General features: G+C 40.5%; 1 protein-coding gene across 4 annotated transcripts in view; it reads right to left on the bottom strand.

Moving 5' to 3' along the window:
• The window catches only part of dna2 (DNA replication helicase/nuclease 2), a 137118-nt gene extending 114181 nt beyond the window's left edge, over positions 1-22937 (bottom strand). For all 4 annotated transcript variants that reach the window (XR_014620191.1, XM_084323615.1, XM_084323616.1 and 1 more), the window contains exons 1-2: positions 22758-22937; positions 3191-3253 (exon numbers count right to left, since the gene is read on the bottom strand). Coding sequence is in view for 3 of the 4 variants with exons in the window: in XM_084323615.1 (XP_084179741.1) it covers positions 3191-3253; positions 22758-22787 (93 nt within the window). In the remaining variant the exon portion in view is untranslated. The remainder of the gene's footprint in view (positions 1-3190; positions 3254-22757) is intronic.
• Positions 22938-24338: the final 1401 nt, after the last annotated feature.

Genomic DNA, 24338 nt, shown 5'->3' with positions numbered 1-24338 from the left:
CACACACGCAACGTTTGTGAGTATAGGCTCTGGCCAGATCGATCAATGAAATACATTGCGCGCTCAGCGCTGTGGAATGAAGGAAATGCGCATCGGGATCGGATTTGGATGTTATTCTTTTGGAGTTGTGTTACAAATGGAATGGTCTTTCCCCGCCGAACACAAGTTACTTAACGTTACACAGGTCGCGCTATGCAGATGCTTAGCTTGCTAACGTTAAGATAGCAGTGTAATGCTTGATGAGAGCAGAGCGCTCTCTCTGTGTTCGCAGCACCTCTCAAGTGCCTGTAACACGCAGCGGGCCCCGCCTCCCTCCTCCTTGGAACAAACATTCCACCCAAAAACTGAATTTCAGTCCAGTTTCAATCTGAACTATTAACAGCGGAGCTGTTTTGTAATCTTCACAATCACTCGTCTGTCTCGCACACTGCAAGTAAATGATTTTTCCGGTTTGCACACACCAGGGTTAGAAATTAACATTTATTTTCAAGGGCTTTTTTTGCCCCCCTTAATTGATTTTCGGGTTTTTTTTTTTGTATTTCGGGGGCACTGAATTTTTATGATAAACGGTAGGGGTGGGACGGTTCACAAAATGGACGGTTTGGTTCGTATCACGATTTTGGGGTCACGGTTTTCAGTTCGATATACGTTAATTTTTATTAAAAAAAAATGTAACACTCAAATCTAAACATGCTTCTCATTTATTAAAAATAAAATAAAAGGTTTAGTGTTTACAGCCTTAAATAATGTTTGGCACACAAAGACCGAACTGACTGAAAAATGTAGGCTACATTTGTCAAAGTATTAACTTAGTGCAAACAAACAATATGCTCAGCCAGCACTAGACTTTCCTTTCTTTAATTAATATAAACACACAAAAACAATGTCAACCATGTTTAAATTCCCTGATTGTCAATTCTTAATGGAAAGATTCGTTTTCTGCTTGAAATTATTATGTTTCTGTCTACATTTATTTAGACTAACATTATTTAAATATTGAGTGCAACTGTGGTGGATTACGTAATTCGGTGAGTTGGAACTATCTATGGGTTGGCGCCGGGTCCCCACGGACATTTTAGCGTGTGGCACCTTCATTCAGCTCCGGTCACGTTAGGAGGAGTTCATAACATCAACAAGCAGCGCGAAAGCGATAATAGTCCCGGTTGGAGTTAGTAAAACACAGTTGTATGTTAGCCTTCTTGGATGTTAAATAAACGCCTATCATTGTCTTTAAACACCCCGCCTCTCAGACTCCCATTTCCTCCTCTGCTACAGTAGCTAGTAGCTACGGTGTTAGCTGTTGTTGTGAAGGGCTAGCTAGCTAACAGCTACAAACATTGTACAAACTGCTAACGCTATGGCAAGATGTGTGTAGGCCTATGTAATGTTAATGGCTATGTTTTTAAAGTCGTAATGAAGATTGATTTATATTGTGCGTGCCATTTTTACACAAACTGACTAGCACCTGGCTGGCTGCAGTGCTGCTGCTGCTGCCTGCATCCAGTGCAGAACACCGGCTCCGCCAAATGAATTTTTTTATTTGCGCGTCATCTGAACGTACGATACACAGACGCTCCATTACCGGATAAATATATATAATTAGTAAACTGTCGGGGGTATTAAGTGCCCCCCTTAACTGATTTTCGAGGGCATTTTGTCCATTTTCAAGGGCATTATGCCCCAAGCCCCCGTTAATTTCGAACCCTGGCGTAGAGCCCTGTTATACTGTAGGTCTAACACAGGCATTCTCAAAGTAACGTCGAGTAAAGTCGGGTTAACTCGCCAACCGTTCAGCGCCAGACCCGAGTATAGTCGGGTTTTCATCGTTATTTCTTTTATTCGATATTTCCATTCATTACAGGCACACGGACTCGGGGTTAACATGGGGAATCATCCTGAGAATGCCAAAGTGCAATACCGGCCGCATCCGCCCAGGTGGCAGTATCGAGCACCCTTTGAAACATTATATCTTGGCCTGTGCGTCGATCAAAAGTCTCCGGTCGGATTTTTCTGTCACGCAAATGGAGCGGTTGTCCCGATCGGATTGAGAAGCGTGAAATACTCCCGGTGCATGATGTGTGATGAAATTATATTGGCGACACGATCGACACCAATACTGGGACTCGCGATCAGATAATTGAAATATTCTTTTTGGGGTACATCCTAGTGAAGGTAAGGCCTATATGGTATCAATCCTGCTGTGATCCAACCATGACTTCACTTCGATTACCCCACAACGTGTGCCGTTGGTGACGAATCAAAGCATCAAACCCCCCCCCCCCCCCCCCCCACCCTTTCATGCATTCATGATGAGACATAATACCGATGATATAGATCTAATTTCGAAATAGTAGCGTGTAGGGATGCACGATAATTATCGGGCCGATATCAGCTATTATGACGTCATCCCGATAAAATTATTGATGGCTCCGATAAAAAAATTATAAAAAATGTATACACTTTTTTTACACGGTCGAAAATGTGGTTATTTGAAGTTTGGATTTTTTATTTTTTTTACAGCTGAGGTAAGTAGATTTTTTTTTGACTAAAGTACCGAAAAAAGGTACCGTTGGGTACCGGTATCGATTCACAGGTACCCATCCCTACTGACAAAGCACAATACCTGTTGGTTTTTAGTTCACTCATTGTTCAGGGAAACACATTGTTAATGACATTGACGGATTGTGAATTTTGTGATTGACTCAAATTATATTTATTTGGAAAAATAAATAGTCACTTTATTTGAAGAGTCAAAACTGTTCTCTTGGCTTTGTTTTGTTCATAGTAGTACTAGTAACGCTCATGTCATGATAAATCTGGTTAGGTCAAAACTACAGGAATATACATAAAAATAATTATTATAATACAATAAATATATATATATCGGTTATCGGTATCGGTCTTGAGGAGCAGAAAGTTATCGATATCGGGGTCAAAAAATCAATATCGTGCACCCCTAGTAGCGTGTACAGGCAAGAAACGGCAACGTCTTTAGTGAAATGCACATATTGCTGCATAGCGTAGTTTTCTGGGATTAGACAGGATTACTCTAAAACTATACTCATATTCACCACGGTATTTTAATACTTAACAATATCGATATCGACTCGAGTGATATGATAATATTATCCTATCCTTATCGTGATATCATTTTTGGCCATATCGCCCAGCCCTAGGAGAGCGACTTTACCTGGTTGTCTTTCTTAGGGGAAAAGAAAGACACAATGTTCCTCTGAAAACCTCCTGCAGTTACCTGTGAGAGAGAGAGAGAGAGAGCGAGAGCGAGAGTTATTAGAGAGGCTGTTAATGAGACTGAGGTAAATTCCAGCTGCATGGCCTGATGTTGTCTGACTGACTTAACTATACATTTTAGTCAGATACATTTATTTTAGGGGTGTAAAGGTAGGGCTGGGCGATATGGAAAAAAATCATATCGCGATAACGATATGATAATTTTATTTTATTTCTCAATATCGATAATTATCGAATTGTTATAAGTATAAAAAAAAACAAAAAAAAAAACATTTTTTTTTTTTTTAACAACAGATGTTTGTTTATTTTGCAGCAATTCTTTGTCATTGCCGCCATCTTTAGTGTTACATCCCCTCACACTCCAGTTCTCAGGCTGCAGCTGGTTTAAAAGCTAAAGTAAACCGGCTTCTCTGCTGGCTGTGGCTCCAGAGGAGTTGAACAGTTCTGGCTCTGCTAGTTTATTTTCGATCTTTTGGCACTTTTTTGGTGGACAAACCACAGCACATGTGCACTGTGACTCGTGACTGGAGTCTAGTTCTGCTAGCACACATAGCCTACTGTGTACAGACGGTTTCAAAATGTATTTTAAATTAGAAAGCAAACAAAATAAATGGACAAGAGAAAAAGAAATCTGAATTTGGTCAGTATTGTCATTGGACAAGCAAAGCCATTACTTTAAGTTGCAGGCAAGAAAGACAAGTCTGTCCACTGTCTCTGGTTTTAAAACTGCCCTGTTGCAGGTAAAAAAAAAAAAAAGTAAAAAAAAAAAAGCGATTTTTCGATTTTTTTTTTATTTCGATATTCGATATCGATTATTAAACTATATCGCGATATTTATCGTTATCTCGCCCAGCCCTATGTAAAGGTAGACATATCCGTACCAAACCATTTCAGTATTGGATGGATCTACGGTTAAGTACGGCTGTGTACAGAACGAATACAACGGTATGTTAACCATTAACACATTAACTGCCACGGAGTTTGCCCGTCTCATACCACTCTCTGCCACCACTCTAAGCCTATGGAGATGTTCACCTTCTTTGCAGGGCTATAACTTTTTTAATTGTATTGCTAAATTGACATTACTATGGCCCATTCATTTACATTTAGTCATTTAGCTGACGCTTTTATCCAAAGTGACTTACAAGTTCTGTACGACTATTGGTCGACTAAAATATATATATATATTTTTTTATCATTCCATTTGGGCTGTGGGGGGTGCGTAATGTCTGAAGGAGTCGACTGAAGGCTTCTTGTCCTCTGCAAAAGCATGCAATTGGTCCACTGATGGATACATCTTGATATTTGTAGTATAGTGTGTTCATTAGATGGGTGAAATCCTCTTTCAGTGCCTCTGTGCCTGTTTTCGTAGGCAGTTAGCCTCTGGTATGCGTGCCATTAGCGTTAGCCACGCTTCTATGCCTCTTTTCTTTTGAATTTTTTTTTATTATTATATTCGACTAAGAGGTTGGCCAGTCGACTACGGCCCCTTTCGACCGATTAGTCGACTAATCGATTAATAGGGGTCAGCCCTACAGCTGAGTAACAATGTTTATCAAAGTGTTGCGTGTTACAGTGTAGGTTAGTTTATTAGGACAAGTGCATGACAGTAAGGTTAGTCAGGGTTATATATATATTAAGGCTGTCAAATATATCGCGTTAACTCCCGATTCTATTAATGCCACTAATTTTTTTAACTCAAGATTAACTAAAAAAAAAAAAAAAAAAAAATGTTTACTAGACTTCACTCAGGTGTATTATTGATGCTCTCATTGATACTACCGTATGTTTGTTTCTGAAGTGTGTGTGTGTGTGTGTGTGTGTGTGTGTGTGTGTGTGTGTGTGTGTGTGTGTGTGTGTGTGTGTGTGTGTGTGTGTGAGATATAGAGAGAGAAGGGGGTGAGAGAGATGAGGAAGGGGCAAAAGAGAGAGCTGGGAGATTGTGTGTGTGAGGGAGAGAGGGGGGTATGTGATTAATCAGCCCTTGTGTGTGTGAATGTAACAAGTTCCTAACGTTTTCTTTCCCCTATTATTTCATGCACACTTTATTCATTGTTTTAAATGATTATTTTCTTTTAAAGGGGAACTCCAACATTTTGGGAAATTAGCTTATTTAACATCTTCCCTGGAGTTAGACAAGAAGATACATACCTTTTTTGTCTCTGTGCGTGCATTTTAGCTTTGGGAATAGACGCTCCGTTAGCATAGCTTAGCTTCATCACTGGAAGTGAGGCAGGACAGTAGCCTTACAGTGCCTTACAGTGTATTGCAAGGTCTGACATTGACCAAACTTGATATGCATGACCTTGGTGGGCTCTAGGTTAACTCCTGAAAAGGGGGTCAATGTCAGACTTTGCAATCAAAAGTTAGGGGGCTAATAACCCTTGCCATAATTTCAGTGCGCCCCCTAACTTTTGATTGCAAGGTCTGACATTGACCCCCTTTTCAGGAGTTGACCTAGAGCCCACCAAGGTCATGCATATCAAATTTGGTCAATGTCAGACCTTGCAATACACTGTAAGGCACTGTAAGGCTACTGTCCTGCCTCACTTCCAGTGATGAAGCTAAGCTATGCTAACGGAGCGTCTATTCCCAAAGCTAAAATGCACGCACAGAGACAAAAAAGGTATGTATCTTCTTGTCTAACTCCAGGGAAGATGTTAAATAAGCTAATTTCCCAAAATGTTGGAGTTCCCCTTTAAAGGATAACTCCACTATTTTGGGAAATTAGCTTATTTAACATCTTCCCTGGAGTTAGACAAGAAGATGCATACCTTTTTTGTCTCTGTGCGTGCATTTTAGCTTTGGGAATAGATGCTCCGTTAGCATAGCTTAGCTTCATCACTGGAAGTGAGGCAGGACAGTAGCCTTACAGTGCCTTACAGTGTATTGCAAGGTCTGACATTGACCAAACTTGATATGCATGACCTTGGTGGGCTCTAGGTCAACTCCTGAAAAGGGGGTCAATGTCAGACCTTGCAATCAAAAGTTAGGGGCGCACTGAAATTATGGCAAGGGTTATTAGCCTCCTAACTTTTGATTGCAAAGTCTGACATTGACCCCCTTTTCAGGAGTTGACCTAGAGCCCACCAAGGTCATGCATATCAAGTTTGGTCAATGTCAGACCTTGCAATACACTGTAAGGCACTGTAAGGCTACTGTCCTGCCTCACTTCCAGTGATGAAGCTAAGCTATGCTAACGGAGCATCTATTCCCAAAGCTAAAATGCACGCACAGAGACAAAAAAGGTATGCATCTTCTTGTCTAACTCCAGGGAAGATGTTAAATAAGCTAATTTCCCAAAATAGTGGAGTTATCCTTTAAGTTATTTTGTGCATCACTCTGTTTTGAATTTGATGCAAATTTGCAATGCATGAGGGTCATCCTTTTGTGTTAAATGGCTGCATAAAGCAAGCATTTGTTGACTCGCATGTTGATAAGAGTATTAAAACTTGGAACTTGAAAAAGATCTGTTTAAGGTAAAAAAAAATTAAAATAAAAATGCGATTAATTTGCGATTAATCGCGAGTTAACTATGGACAATCATGCGATTAATCGAGTTAAATATTTTAATCGTTTGACAGCACTAATATATATATATATATATATATATTCAACATCAACATCGATTATCTATCGTTCAGGATGTAGGAACGTTATACTTTTTCAAAATTTCCATTCATACGAAAATATCGTCTAGAATATAAATATGTTTTTATCGTTTTCTGCAGTAATTCCTAGAACGTGAGTTATAGGCATAAACGCATATATAGATTATCAACTGCCGTTTGTTGCCGATACACGCTATATTAAAAATTTCAACTGTACATGATCCTAAACGTTATGACTCATCATGCGCGGATGAACAGGGGGGGGGGGGTCGTTTATATCCGTGATCGTCAGTAAATGCTTTATGTAGTATGGGTGATATATTGATCAGAGCAGTTTGCATTCATAATAATAAACAAACACGCTGAAACTAACGTTACTGTCCTCTTACTGTTCGCCGATGAGACTGGAGGAAAAAGATCCCACTTATTTGACGGCGATCTACTAGATCCATTTCCGGTTTGTATAATAATAATAAACGCCCAAATCATATCGATTATTGAGTTATGGCAGCGATCCATATACACTGTGTCTAGAGTCCCGCAACAATATGTGAGTGCGGACTCATTTCCCAGATGCACGGAGATCACCAGAGATCCATTTCCGGTTGTAACTCGCCGATCATCCACCAGGCGGCAGTATTGAAGCGTTGCAGAGTTGTGCAGGCTCCCACTGTATCAGCCGAGGCTGGGTGAGGGAATTATGAATACCATGGCGAAAAAATGAAATATGATATCAATAACGTCGTACCCCGTGGTTTGGCAGAATTAGCATGACCTTGAAACACGTTGTACGACGTTATTGGCGCCCAATGTGAACCATTAACACAATGGACGCCAGACCCGACATATTTCGGGTTAACTCGCCATCGCTTGAGTGCCAAACCTGAGAAAAGTCGGGTTTTCATCGTTATTTCTTTTATTCGCTATATCCATTCATAATTCATCCATCCAGCCTGATGTTTTCATTGGGAATGGGTCTCAGTCTGAGATCGCAAACGTCCAATACCGCCACCTAACGCCTTGCGGCCGCTATTGCACTCCATTTGAAACGATGTGGCTTGTTGTCTGGGCCGAGCTGCGGCGTGGGGGCGGAGTCTAAACACTCGGTCAAGACAAGCGGTTACCACAGTTGCATCGACGAGGCCCCCCCCCCCCCCCCCCGTTCATGTTCAATGCTGGATTACGTTGGAAACATGATCGCGATCAGTATTTGGAATGGCGATCAGATAATTGGATTTCTTTTTGCAGTACATCATAGACAAGGTAAGGACTATATGTTATCAATCTTGCGTTGATCCGATAATTATTTCCCCGCGATCGGAGCGTGTGTCTGCGTCTGCGGTGTGTGGGGTGTCCCGTTGGTTGATGCATGATGATGCATGATGAAACATAATACCGATAATCTAGCGTTGATTTCAGATTGATTATTGATCCAGGTGAGAAATGGCATGATTTATAATGAAATGCAGTAAAAGGCTGTTTGGCTGCGTTTCCTGGAATTACACAGAATCACTCTAAAACTAAACTCATATTCACCACGGTATAAAACGGAAATGTATGGATGAAAAAATTCTGTTTTTTGCATCTTGACGAGAAGAAACTCACTGACAAATCGACTATGTTATTAGATCCATAGCTATAATATTTAATATAGTTTTAGCACTGCAAACACCGGCATTTATCCCCATTGAACAAAGCGCTGGCACACAATGGCTATACGCCCACACAGCGACCTCTGTGCCACGCTGTTTCCGGGAAAAGGCTATGCGATGCCACCCATTAAACTAATAGTCTGTCACCTTGTTTGTAGAGCTATAACTATATTATAGCTATGGATACAATACTATAGTCATTTGACACTGGGTTTCTTCTGGTCAAGATGCAAAAAAGAAAATATTTCCATCCATACGTTCCCGTTTTATACCGTGGGGTTAGGGGTGGACGGTATAAACGGTATACGGTATAAACGGTATGAATTTGCTCTACGGTATGGATTTTGACTATACCGTGTAACCGGTAGTGCAGCTCTAAAATAGCAATGACGTCATGTAACCACAGCGCGACTATTTCACTCGCATTTGCCCCTAAAAATAGATAGAATTAGTCATAGATAATAGATATGTGCGAACTGGAAAAAGTTATTTAGGAGGCTTCGCGCAGTGGGCGTGCCAGCCCCTACCGCACGCATTTAAACACAGGTCTAGTAGTCTAGTGGGACGGGACACGGGAGCTGTCGGGAGGACGGCGGCGTCTCCCTGAGCTAACGTTAGCTTAGCTAACGTTACAAAATTACCCAGTCAACTATTCACTTTTAGTTTAATACATGATGGGGCATTGTCTAACCGAACGGTATCTAGTCGGCCAGCTACCGATAACTCCTGACATCAACAAACGCTCCACAAAGTCTAGTACTAGAGACGTGTATGCTACCTGTTAGCTCACGTTAACGCAAGTTAGTTCACCGTTCAAAACGAAATGTCCCATTGAACTAAATAATTCACTGAGGCGTTGTATTAACGTTATATATGCAGTAGCTACAGATAGCTCCTGATATCAATGTCTTATAACACTGATTCGATGCGTATTCGAGCTGAGGGCTTGCTAACGTTATACCAATACAATAGGGTCCAGGTGCAGCGCCGGAGAATCCTGGCCGTAGCTCTGCTCGAGGCTACTCGAGTATAGGTCCAGGTGCAGCTCCGGAGAATCCTGGCCGTAGATGGAGGCTACTAGAGTACACACAGACAGTGGAGCTTGTTGCGTGGTGGCGATGTCTCGCAGATAATACAAGCACAAGTCTAATTATATAATATATATATTTTATAAAAAAAATAATAATAATTATATAAAATTAAAAAAAAAATGTTATCAAAAACGATGATACCGTGATATATACCGTTACCGTCTATGCTTCAAATTATACCGTGATATAAATTTTAGACCATACCGTCCACCCCTACGTGGGGTGAGTGTAGGGCTGGGCGATATGGAAAAAAATCATATCGCGATAACGATATGATAATTTTATTTTATTTCACGATATCGATAATTATCGAATTGTTATAAGTATAAAAAAAAATTAAATTTTTTTTTTTTTTTTTTTTTTTTTTTTTTTTAACAACATATGTATGTTTATTTTGCAGCAATTCTTTGTCATTGCCGCCATCTTTAGTGTTACATCCCCTCACACTCCAGTTCTCAGGCTGCAGCTGGTTTAAAAGCTAAAGTAAACCGGCTTCTCTGCTGGCTGTGGCTCCAGAGGAGTTGAACAGTTCTGGCTCTGCTAGTTTATTTTCGATCTTTTGGCGCTTTTTTGGTGGACAAACCACAGCACATGTGCACTGTGACTCGTGACTGGAGTCTAGTTCTGCTAGCACACATAGCCTACTGTGTACAGACGGTTTCAAAATGTATTTTAAATTAGAAAGCAAACAAAATAAATGGACAAGAGAAAAAGAAATCTGAATTTGGTCAGTATTGTCATTTGGACAAGCAAAGCCATTACTTTAAGTTGCAGGCAAGAAAGACAAGTCTGTCCACTATCTCTGGTTTTAAAACTGCCCTGTTGCAGGTAAAAAAAAAAAAAAAAAAAAACGATTTTTCGATTTTTTTTTTATTTCGATATTCGATATCGATTATTAAAATATATCGCGATATTTATCGTTATAGTTATATCGCCCAGCCCTAGGAGAGTGTTATTTCGGAATGATCCGGGCCAATTCCTGAGAGGCTGGTTATAAGCCACAATGTGTATTATACTAAATCTGGCGTTTTTTTCCCTACACACGCTACAATAAAAAAAATCAAATGCATATGATCGGTATTATGTTCCATCATGAATGCATGAAAGGTTGGGGGGGGGGATTGTTTTTCGATGCTTTAATCGTCACCAACGGAATACGTTATGGACTTGTGTTACACACATACACTTGGATCGCAATGAAAACATTCTTGGATCAACGCAAGATTGATACCATATAGCAGCCCTTACCTTGACTAGGATGTACCCCGAAAAGAATATTCCAATTATCTGATCGCCATTCCAAGTATTGATGTCCATCGTTTCGCCAAAATAATCCAACACAGAATCCACCACGGGAGTAATTGTTTCTTCTCAATCCGAGCATTAGAACCGCCACACTTGTCCGACAAAGACAGGGTCTGACAAAGGGTCTGATTAGGGGTGGCCAACCAGTCAGAGACTAAGAGCCACAAAAATGACTGTGGTACCACAAAGAGCCACACCATATACTAGGGCTGGGCGATATGACGATATTATATAAATATCGGGTACAGTTCATTAACGATACACTTTTTCAACGTATCGTGGATATCGTGATGTTTTGCCTAAGAGGATTGTGTCGCGTCAATCTGTCCACACGTTACTCGTTCATATCTCAGCCTGTGCTGAGATATGCCCATTCCGCGGTCTGTTAATAAAGTTTTCAATCAGACAGATGTATGGAAAGGCTTTTATTATAACATTCGTTGTAGTAAAATCATTATGCCTCATTTAGTCATCCTGTGGAGCACTGGTCTCCTACTCGACGGCCGCGGGGAGCTAATGTAAGTAGCTTTGTTGATGTCAGCACACAGGACATTCAGGAAGTCAAAAACGAATAGCGCTTGCCGATTGGTGCTATGAACAGCAGGGCGGGGGCAAGCGGTGTGACGTAATTGGCAGACTCGACTGTCAATCAAAATGATTATGTTTCCGTCAGAATGAATGAATGAAAACTTTATTAAAAGGTTGCAGAATGGGTACAATACAGTACAGGAGGATGAAGACCAGAAAAATACTTTCGGCTTTTTTACATAAGGGTCCTCCATTTTCAATTCATCAAAACATTTAGAGACATACATATATACAGTAGTTTCATTAAAATGCTATTGATTGATTGATTGATTGATTGATTTAAAACGTTATTAACATATTGCAGAATGGGTACAGTACAGCTCAATACATACAATTGTTAAGGGGATGCAGACCAGAGTCTTGTTTACATCAGGGTCCCCCATTTTCAATTCATCATATTTCATATCTAAATCATATAATATCTCATTGCTAAATATATGCAATATATAATCTAATAATCTAAATCTAATATATAATATAAAAATGCTAAATGCATGGGTATTTTATTTTGTCTTTAATGTTAGCTTGCAAACTCAAATACTGTCTTGGTAAGCCTCATAATGAATTGTTTGGGGTAAAAAAGAAAAACATTGTGATGTGTATCGTGTATCGCCGAAAGGTCAGAAAATATCGTGATATCATATTTAGGCCATATCGCCCAGCCCTACCATATACCAGCGTTTCTCAACCTTTTTTTTCAGTCACGGCACCCTTCATGCGTTTATAGGTCTCACCCTCTGGCCTCTGAAGTTGCTAATGTCTTTTTTATTTGGGCCTCACAGGGTTAAAAGTACCCTGTGAGACCCACGGTTGCAAAATTACAAAATCACTTTTAGCCATTTAAAAAAAGAATGTTTATTTTTTTAAATGTTAACGGGGAACTATTTTACTATTTCTTTCACCATTTGGGCACTTTTACACAATTCCTGTGAGTCTATGGAACACCTAGGTTTTTTTCAAAAAAAAATAAAAAATTCATTGTTTTGTATTTCTAATCAAGTACTCAAAAACCGCATTTTTCTACCTCAAGATCTTAAGCCGTTTTGAGGCTGGGCTCCAACCACTGTGTGGCCTGGTGCCAACTGCCACATCAACTGCCACATTATTATGCAGCTGAGAAATCTCTGACATCACAGATATGCACATTTTCAGATGACTCAGTTCAGTGAGGGTGAATATTGTGAGAGGAGAATTGGAAGAATGCGCCAATATGAGAATTAGAGACATAAATCCTATTAATATAAGTCCACATAGCTAAGAAACAATGGTAAACACTGAAAAAGGCCATTTATAAGATAGTTCCCCTTTAAGCACATGTATAGTCAATTGGTCCTGTTGTTCAGCCTCACAATGCTATTTGATAGTAAATGTGTTTATATGTCCCACCCTCTGAAGTTGCTAATGTCTTTTTAATTTGGGCCTCACAGGGTTAACCTCTTAACTCTTTCAGTGCCACTCACGAGATTTCTCTCGTTTTTTTATAGGTGGTTGCGTGCCACTCACGAGATTTCCCCATTATTATTATTATTTTTTTGCGATCTGAAAAATTATTGCATCACCCGAGCCTACCCGAGTATAGCCGAGCTGCGCCGGTGATCACTGTGGAAAAAAGCGCCCCCTGTCGTCTCCCAGATGACATAAGTGATTTTGGAATGGACTCAATGAAAATGATGGGGAAAAAAATCCGGTACTCCACATTTTCCAGTTCACTGATCCAGCCGGGGTTACCACAGTTCATTCTGGAGCCTCAGATCCCCGCGGATCATGGAGATCTACAGTGTCGCGTTGGATCCATACACGTATCGATTTTTTCGAATGGTGATCAGGAATTGGAATATACCAGTTGGATACCATCTGATGTCAGGTAAGGACTCTATGTTATCAGTGGTAAGATAATCGGAGTAAGTTTGATGAAGTTATAAGCTGTTTTGTGAAATGTCTTCTTTCGGTTTCACTGTAAAAGTCTGGGAGGAAATCAACGGAGCGATTATCAGTGCGCGGCCGTAATGTGCTTGCGTGCACGTATAATATTGATCATCTAGCGTTTATTTGAAAACGATTCATAAAAAGGCCGACGAATATCAACGTTGTGGAATATTCCACTAAAAGACGATTTTCATAGAATGCTCCAGAATGAGCTGTTTTTTATATCAAAACGGGGGCTTTTCTAACTGCTCTGAAACGGAAACGACGCGATAAAAAAACAATCTGCCTTCACAGCACTGACTGTAAAAATAGTCTTTGATAATGCGATGGGCAGATTAGACACATAGCCATAATTTAAAACATAGATTAGGCGATATTGGCGCCGATGGTGGCATTCAAGCGGTAAAACGGAAAACCAGGCGTGGCACTGAAAGAGTTAAGCCCGAGATATACAGTAAAAGTGTATATTTTCAGCATTACGTTTGTTTACCAATTATTTTAACTGTTATTAGTGAAATATAAGATTATAGAAATCTCAGGGCATTGAGTCGGAAACCGGCGCATATTGACAGGAGGAAGTGGCACATCCAAAAGTGAGTGTAGTCTTTTGAAGGAAGATACTCAGGGCTTTCAAATTTCGAAAAACTACCCTACCCAGCTCACACCAGCCCCTGTCAATCATCTGACTTCTGGATTTACTTTTTTATTTCTCTTATTTTTTGGGATTATCTCCCACAAACCTGAACGTTATTGCCATAAAACAGAACGCAGTTAGTTTCTCTACCTTTCTGTGAACGTCTTGCAAAAAACGGTGTTGCAAAATGATGAAAAATGGTGGAGAAATTTACATTATAAAAAAGATGGCAGAATTCAGTACTGTATCTACAAAACCTTCTGTTTAATAATCTTCCCTTTATTCATTTGCTTAGATTTTTCAGGTCTGGTCAATTTTAGCATGGTGTTATTCACAGTCAAAGATAAAAATAATTTAAATAGAATTGATATTCTCCTTTGGTTCATTACAATTTACTCAAGCCTAGTAACAGACACACTATTTCTGACACTGATCCATATATGTCCCTAGATTCAGATACCAAGAACATGCAAATGGACCATTTAATTTTTTTTAATGTTTATTCTACATCCTTATGGAATGAGTGACATAAAAAAAAAAGGTTAAAAAAGTTAAAAAAAAATATTATTTATTTTTTTATTTTTTATGGATGGAAGAGCCGCACATTGACGGGCAAAGAGCCGCATGCTGCTCAACCACATAGTATGCGTTTGGATGAAAATGCCCTAGCCCATAGGCTAGAAAACACATGCACCAGCGGCATGACTGTACAGACTTCAAAGTTACTTTTAGGGAAAAATAGAAAACAGTTGGCCGAAAACCGAATGCCGAAAGGCCGAAAATTATTCATAGAATAGAATTTTTTTTACCAATGTTGTTCAGCTACCCGATTATGGAAAAATATATGATTATGGCAAAACTTAACTTAAATAATAAATAATCACTATTATGGGTCTTTTTGTATCACAAACAGTACTGTATTTGCAAATCTGGTATGTCATAAATGTATAGATGTAGCAGTACTGTCTATCTGTATGTTGTGTATGTCATATATGTCCTGATGAATTGAAAATGGGGGACCCTGATGTAAACAAGACGAAAGTCTTTCTCTGGTCTGCATCCCCTTAACAATTGTGTGTATTGAGCTGTACTGTATTGTACCCATTCTGCAATCTGTTAATAAAGTTTTCAATCAGAGAGAGAGAGAGAAAGAAAGAGAGAGATAGAGAGATAGAGAGAGAGAGGTAGATAGATAGATAGAGAGAGAAGACATGTGGACATCTGTGCTCTACCGAGCGCACCTTTCTAGTCCCCAGATGAATGTGCTCTCTTGACTTTGGCACAGTAGACGCGCGACGTGCATGCTCGAGAATAATAATAATGCTCTTCAGATTATATTATCAACGACAGACAGTGTCAATGTGAGAAACACAACCCCCCCCCCCCCCCCCCCCTCTCGCTCTGAAGAATATGCATATTAGATCACTCAGTGATTAACCGCGACGGGCATATAGTAAATAAGGATATAAAGCATTGCGCGCAGAGTTTACATAGAAACAGCGCGACTCCCCCGAGTTCCAAGAGGAGTTTTCACAGGCTGCAGAACGCAGGACTGAAGAGCTCACGTTAAACATGTAATGACTGAAGCCGCGTTTTGATGACATCATCACAACAACACACGTTAGGTTACAGGTTGTTTCTGTTTCGGCGATATATTTTCGGTGAAAAAACTCTTTCGGCCAAAAGCCGAAAGGGCATTTTTGGCCATTTTCGGCCGAAAACTTTCGGTGGCCGAAATTTCGGTGCATCCCTATTCCCTAGTTACTTTGTCATTACCATACTCAGCAGAATCTGCACCTGGCTCGCTGATAACAAACTATCATTACACCTCAACAGTCCATTCTCTTCGGTTCAAAAAACAAACTCAGCAAGACCGACCTCTGTCATAATTACTGTACTATATTCTCCTATACTTACAGTCAAACTAAAGACCACATACATAAACCTACTTACAGTCAAACTAAAGACCACATACATAAACCTACTTACAGTCAAACTAAAGACCTATACATAAACCTACTTACAGTCAAACTAAAGACCTATACATAAACCTACTTACAGTCAAACTAAAGACCTATACATAAACCTACTTACAGTCAAACTAAAGACCTATACTATACATAAACCTCCTGAACACCAAGAAAGGAGCGGTCCAAACCCTGACTGACGTTAAAACAGATAACCTTTTCTCCTTGTAAAATCTTTTCACATCTCATTTCCCCAGTGACGCACAGTGACGCAGGGGAGGTGGAAGAGACATAATGGACCTCAGCTCAGAGGTGCTCTTTGCAACCGGGGTCAACGGTAACTTAGAGATAATAGAATTCCAAGGTTGGCAATTGGGCGATAGCAGCGTACAGTCTAAATGTTGTAAAAAGATTTAAAGGAATTCCAAAAGATTATAGCAAACGTTGAGTTCTAGCCTATAAAGATGGTGGTCCCAAACAGGCTGCAGTATTATTGCAACCGATATATCACGATTACACTTTTGACATTCAACTTTCTATTATCAGCATTATTATCAGTATTATTATTAGTATTATTATCAGCATTAACTTTTAATAACATCTTTGGTAAGCTATTTTTCATACTAATAATAATAAACCTTATTTTTATAGCACCTTTCATACAATAATTGCAGCCTAAAGTGCGTCACAGCCGAAAAGGGTAAAAGCAATGCAGGTAATTACTAATAACAATATGTATTAACAGAATCTCATTACAACTGTGGACTAGATTAGCCACTTCTTCACACTCAAGCCTGGTGTGGAATAATGAGATGCCTGATTAATCCTGGCTAGTGTAACTTTTATTATTTCTTCTTGCCAGCAGTCGATTTTAAGTGTGATTATTCAACCTTATTTTATAATACCAACCATTTACTGATATCAATCAGTGAAGTTGAACATGTCTCTCAAGTATGTAATATCCAGGTCAACAGCAGGGCTGGACTGGGACCAAAAAATCTGCCCTGGCATTTTTGGCCCAGACTGGCCCACCATAATCGGTCGGGCACCACCCGACAGTACACCATCCTTGCGGTCCCCTTAAATATGCGTACCTACTGTACTATTCCCCCAAACCACTACAAAGCTGGGTAGTATTAAGTGCCAGGGACAAGTGGACCAGTGCAAGTGGACCAGTGTACTCACTCGCTCTTGGCTGAATCTTGTTTTGGGTGGTGATGTAAAAACACCTGCATCATAGCAGGCTCAGGATGGGCAAAGCAGTCTATAACCTGTTCCTCCCCGTCTCTCTCCTCCACAACCTGGCTTTGATTGATTGATTGAAAAGTTTATTAACAGATTGCAGAATGGGTACAGACTAGTACAGTTCAATACAATTGTTAAGGGGATGCAGACCAGAGAAAGACTTTCATCTTCTTGTTTACATCAGGGTCCCCCATTTTCAATTCATCATAACATATATGACACACACGACATACAGATAGACAGTACTGCTACATCTATACATTTATGACATACCAGATTTGCAAATACAGTACGGTTTGTGATACAAAAAGTGTCCAGAAAAGAGTGTATATACATTTGACGTAGAAACTGTACATTGGAGGAGGTTGGGTAGGTGGGGGTTGGGTGGGTGGACAGGAGAGAGAGATGATTACAATTAACTGGTACATTCAGGTCCAGAATTGTTGGAATTCTGGACAATTGCACAAAGATGTGCAAAAAGATGTACAATTTAAACAATACCATACCATGAATGTGTAGACACCTGAATATGTCTAACAATAATTCAATGTGTCCAACTCTAATTCCTTGTACTTCACTGTGTTCATGATAACGTTGTGTAACTCGCTGACCCGTCTTGATTCTCTATTCTAATATTGACATTTAGTAGTGGGACATGGCGCTCGACTGTCGCCAGGGGGAGCTGGTGCGACGTTGGGCTGGCAAAGGACAGGTGAGGAAGAGACTGGCATGAAGGAGGAGCTAGATACACGGGACGCCCTCTTCTTCCATTTCCAGAGAAGCAAGCGGACGTGTGGACGAAGAGCTCATCATCACAAGGACATGCGAAATACGACTCCGGCCACGTTGTGGGAAAGTACCGTCGTATGCGAAAGTTTAGCTTACCAGTATAGTGATTAGGGTACGTTTGAACCAAGAAGACGTACGACAGCCGGACTGCACTGTTGATCCTCCACGTGCTGCGTTTAGAACGTATAGTCGGGAGAATAGTTTGGTCACACTGACTAAAGCTTAGCTTCAAGTATAGGCCTGTTAGCCTAGTTAGCACGCGTCGCTCCACCGTCTCCCAGCCCCGCAGCAGACGTCGCTGGACCGCACCCGCCTCCAGCATTCTCCGACCGCCAGTCCAGCTATTCGCCTGCCTAACGTCAGCCCAGCCAGCCCCTTGCTATCACAGGTGACAACCACGGGATTGTTCGACGGCCACCTCGCGTCACAGACATTCGTTGCGGGAGCAGGCCAGCACTCACACCAGGTACTGTTAGCTAGGGCTGACCTTCGAAGCTTTTTTTGGCAATCGAAGCTTCGGGGCCGAGCTTCGATTTTAATTCGAAGCTTCGAAAAAAAATAAAAACATATTTTTTTTTTATTTTTTTTTTTATTTTTTTTTTTTAATATATATATTTTTTTTTATCTTATGTTGTGGGACTTGTACAGCACTTTCGTAAACGTTGTTGTTTTTAAATGTGCTCTATAAATAAAGTGGGTTGGATTAATTAATTAAGTAGCCCCTTTCGTGACTGTGACGCAGCCAACAAGGTTTCACTCGGCGTGTGATTTAATTCAAGGTGGATCGCTGTTGTCGTTTGAACAACTTCAGATTTCATGGGAACTACCAATCCCCCAAATCAAGAATGTTTAAGATGAATGAAGTAAGATTTTGATTATTTGAAATATGGCCTGTGTAGACTAAACTATGCACAGAATTATGTCAGTCTACAAGGTCCGGATTCTACATGGTCCGGCAATGTAGACCTTGTAGACTCCACTACAGACCAATTATCAGTGAATGTTCATGCATTTTTAAGAAGGGCAACTTCCACAAAAAAACAAAGAACTCACCAAAACATCTCAGTAGCACCTTATCTAAATGTTATATTTCATATATGGAGATTCATATTTATTTATGTATTGCATGCATTTCTACATTTTATTTCCTATTTTGTTTATTCATCCCAGTATCTTTCTTTCTTATGTGTGAAATTCTACAAGGTGCGCGCACACACACACACACACACACACCTACACACACACACACACACACACTTACATTTAGTCATTTAGCTGACGCTTTTATCCAAAGCGACTTACAAGTTCTGTACGACAAGACAGCAAGAAGGGTACAACTCTATCAGCTGAGTAACAATGTTCATCAAAGTGTTGCGTGTTACAGTGTAGGTTAGTTTATTAGGACAAGTGCATGACAGTAAGGTTAGTCTCGGTTAGATTTAAAAAAATTTTTTTTTTATCATTTCAGATAATGGTTGAAGAAGTGAGTCTTTAGTCGACGGCGAAAGATTGGACGGGATTCGGCTGTCCTAACTAATATTTTTTTATTTTTATTTTTTTTATGTTCGAAGCTTGTGCCATCGAATCGAACGTTCGAAGCTTCGAAGCATTTAAGACAGCCCTGCTGTTAGCGCTCCAAGCACTCTGGAACATTATCGGCGAACATTCTCCTTTTCGAGAGCATGCCCTCTAAGGGCGAAGAGAATAAGATACTTTGAGCTGGCACGTGCACCAGTGACTAGGGGCACCCCAACGTTTGTTGTTTTAGGTAATGCCGCCTTAGGCCATGGTTAGACTAGGTGTTTTTGTTTTCGTTTTGAATACGTTCTGAATATGTTTGCTGTCCCTGTTAGATAGAAATGCCGTTTTGGCAGGAAACGTTTTGGCCCTACTGAAAACGCTGAAATTGTGTTTGTTTTGGATACTCGCCAATACTCGCCGACAACGTGTTGTGTAATCTGCGCGGAGCCGTTGTTGCTCAACGCCCATGCGCAGTAGATACCCACATCTGCGTGCCCTCACCAACGTCCGGTGACAACAGAGCTATAGCTGCAGCTACCATGTGTTGTCAAGTTATTGTTATAAGGACCCCAGTCCAAGCTACAACAGTCTGCATTCCCTTAACAATTGTTTGTATTGAGCCGTATTGTACCCATTCTGCGATATGTTAATAAAGTTTACATCCATTCATTCTGCTAGCATTAACGATTGCATGAGCAGCTGGCTAACGTTAGCTACCTACCGTAGCTACCAAACCCTGTTAGCTCAGAGCTCATCTTTCAACATAACAAGCATTAAACAAAATGGCCCAGTCGTCTATTCACCTTTGTTTAATACACAAGGCGTTGTCTCTAATGTTATCTAGCTACTGATAGCTCCCGATATCATCAGTTTGGTGCTGGCTGGCTAACGTGAGCTAACGTTAGCTTCTAGCCACAATGCTATACTGTTATAATGGCATATTCCTATCGCGTTAGCATGTAAGCTAACAAAATCAGTGCCAATGAGACTAAACTCCGCTCTTGGTGGTCAATTGTGTCGATGATAGTTTTGTTTCATCAACAAATGAGGCAGAACACAGTGAATGTATCCGTTTTGTTTATTGCACTTTTATTACACTTTGCTGAAAAATAAGTGCTGCATTGGCTAAATAGCAGAGGCATTTAAAGATGGCGGCGTGTTGACATTTCTTTCCAGGAAGTGTATTGGCACATACAAGTTCTGATTGGTTGAAAATTGCCTTCATGTTCGCCACCTACTGCCACCTACTGCTTTGGCAGTGTACTACATCACTGTGCTCAGGTGACAAAACGAAAGTTCTCAGGTTGCAAAACGAATGTCTGACTCGCCTACCGCGCTACGTTGCGACCTGGAAACCGCAGCCTTAGATAGGCTTTTTGTTTCAAATGTGGGCCCACTTAATTTTCTGGTTATAAGTGTTGTGTGGTTGAGTTGTGCAAACAGCACTTATGTACCTTGATGATTGTTCCAATTCCATAGCTCACGGAGCTTGCCGCCTACCTCCCTCCGTACGGTTCTAATATTGTATAGTATTGTATATTAGTACACTGCACAGTGTTGTATATTGTATGGTAACTACGTCTATTCTGCATCGAACATTGTACATATGTCTAAACTGAACACTGTGACCTCTTTTTTTTTACTTCTAATTTTACTATGTTTTTATTTCATACTTATCTTGTCTTGCACAGTCTCTGGAGCGCAACAGTAACCAGTAAGAAGCATTTTGTACAAAAGTATTCTGTACTTCTGTATGACAACTATTAAAGAAACTTGAAACTTGAAACTTGACATTTAGTAGTGGGACATGGCACTGGACTGGGGACTTGAGTACCAAGACTTGAGACTGACTTGTGACTTGCAAAACAATGACTTGGTCCCACCTCTGACGGCTTCTCAGTTGCAGTGGGTGACAATATTGTCACAAGGAAAGTTGAAATTACATACCTGGGTTCCATCCTAGAGGCTAATCTTTCATGTGACAAAATGGCATCCAATGTAATAAAAAAAAGTCAACAAACGAACTAGATTCTTGTACCGGATCCTCTCTGGTAAACAAGAATACCCTGAAGACTCTGGCAGGAGCACTCATTCAAGGGTACTACGACTATGCTTGCACCTCATGGTACCAAAGTACCTCAAAGGCGCTAAAAAAACAAAATTACAAACAGCACAAAACAAACTGGTCAGACTACTGCTTGACCTTACTACTAGAACCCACCTCACCCCTGCACTTTGACCACCTAGGATGGCTTAGAGTAGACGACAGAGTACAGCAACTTGCAATGGGCCTGGTCTACAAGATACACTACACCACTAAGGTACCCATGTACATGTCAAAATACTTCCCAAAGGTCAGTGAATACCACGACCACAACACCAGAGGGAGCTCCACAAATCATGTTAAACGCAGATTCGGCTCAAACAAGGGACTAAACACGTTTCGCAATTATGCAACAAGAATGTGGAACGCCCTACCCACATCTGTAAAGGAATGTGAATCACTACCCACCTTCAAAACCACTCTAAAAGAGCACCTACGGGAGACTGCAATCCGAAACTGGCCCCTGTAGATGTCCAAACTCAACCCCCTCCAATGTACAGTTTGGGCAATATTCACTACATAATTTGTAAAGGGCTGTTGTTTATCTTTATAATCCCACCACTCTCTACACATGGCTTTTCCTCAAACTGAGTTAGGCACTCTTGACACCAGATTGTATTTACAGATAGCCCCTTTCGTGACTGTGATGCACGCCAACAGGGTTTGGACGAGTGAATCCAAACCCTGTTGCTGTTGGCATGCATCAGTCACGAAAGAGGCTAATTTACAGATTGAATTTACAGGTGGCCTGCCATGCGGAAGTGACCTGGAACATGGCAGGTCATCTGCAAATGCAATCTCCTGTCAGATTGCGTTACTCGGGTGGGGGCCGGGGGGACCCACATGCAAACGGTACTGGTACCGAAGGGGAAAACAAACATGAGTCTACAAAACATCAGTCTCCCATTCGTTGTCTATGGAGCAGCTTCTTTGAGCTTTATACATGATTGACATCACAAGTTTGAATCTTACTTCTCTCGTGTCTGGCTTTGGGAGACAAACTACTTTTTTTTGTATCCCCAATTTAAGCACTTGAGTCAAACTAAATGGGACTGTTTCTCCAATCTCTTACCATGCTCTTCTTCAGTCTGGTTCTCTTCATGGCTGACAGAAGGCGGATAACAAGACAAACGGCTTCACTGAAATTAGAGTACCGTAATGTCCGATGAAACCTGTCGGTGAAACTACCGGTTTGGTAAAAACGTATTCTTTCCAATCTCGTTTCACAGTCTAATGTGTTTGTTTCGTCCTCCGCCAAATATCCATTCTTCCCGCAACGGAAAGGGTCTGAACTAACATCCTCTTCTTCGGCAAGGACACTGTAAAAGAAAGATGGGTCGTCTACGTCATTGTGTAGCGAGTGGACGCAAATCGGTGTAAGTGGAAACTTTCAGTTCGGTCGATCATCTTCTCGCTAATGAGTCAATGCCTTGCCATTTAAACAGGTTATTACCTCGGATGTCAGAATCATCTGTAATTTGTTTCATTGTTAACTAGCTAACGTTTGATATATCGGTTGATGTAATTTCCTCAGATAGCTTGTATATTTTTTATTGAATATAGGCACCAAGCAAGTAGAACGCTGGTATTCTGACGTGTTGACCCTTCCTTCTTTTATAGTTTCCTTGTCCTTCGGTTTTGTTGGAACGGCGGTTGACAATCAACGTTTAAGGTACCTTACCGCCACCTCCCGTGCTGGAGTGTGACCCACTATTATTAAAGAAATGAAACCCTACTCATCAGCTCCACCTCTCTCAAATAACTGAATAAACTATTAGACAACATTCCCTGACGGCAAACGTTTCATAATTCACCTCTTCCATCCCATATTCATCTAATTGCAACATAAATACTGAATCTCATCTCTCCTTCTGCTGAAATATGTATGACACAGAAATAATATCCTATATGTTGAACTGATTCTCTTTACTGGCAAGTTGGATGTTTACCACTTATCTGTCATGTATTATTCAATCTTGTGTGACAGTCGTAATCTAGTGATGAGGTTCTTTCCTGTTCATTTCGCATGCCCCACATTCTGTTGTATTGCCTATAATGTGTATGTTATTATCCCAGTTCTCTTGCCCCTCTTCTTCAACTTGTGCACTAAGTTTAAAGGGGCAGTTCACCCCCCAAAAAAGCTTCATGTGGAAAAAATCTACCGAAGTACACTCAACATTATGGGGATGTACTTCAGTAGAAAATAGTTCCCACATTAAACTGCTCACGAGGTCTGTTGATTATTATTATGAGTAACCAAATCATAATTTCTGGAAAGAGACATTACTGTCGTTTGTCAAATGTATTTTTTTTAGCACCACAAACCAAGTGCCATATTGTATTGGAATGACGGCAGATATCTCCAAAACTAGGCAAATCACAACAAAACTATCTGAATAGATAGCGCTGTGTAATGGGGGAAATGTTTGTTTATTTTGGGTGAACTGCCCCTTTAAGGTTAGTTATGGTAGGGGTGGGTTTATAGATGAGACAAGTTTTTAAGTAGTTCGTTTCGAGGCTAGTGTTGTGGCTAGAAGGTATTTTGTTGAAATGCAGTACTGATCACACATTTGTTTTCATTTCTATTTTAGGTTACGGTGGGGCGTGACATCTGCAGTGAAGTTTAGTTCATAAACTACTTTAAATGTGAAAA

Source organism: Notolepis coatsorum (genome assembly GCF_963971535.1).
Source record: "Notolepis coatsorum genome assembly, chromosome: 1".
Classification (NCBI taxonomy): domain Eukaryota; kingdom Metazoa; phylum Chordata; class Actinopteri; order Aulopiformes; family Paralepididae; genus Notolepis; species Notolepis coatsorum.
The sequence above is the reverse complement of the archived record's forward strand: the minus strand, read 5'-3'. Positions and strand labels throughout refer to the sequence as shown.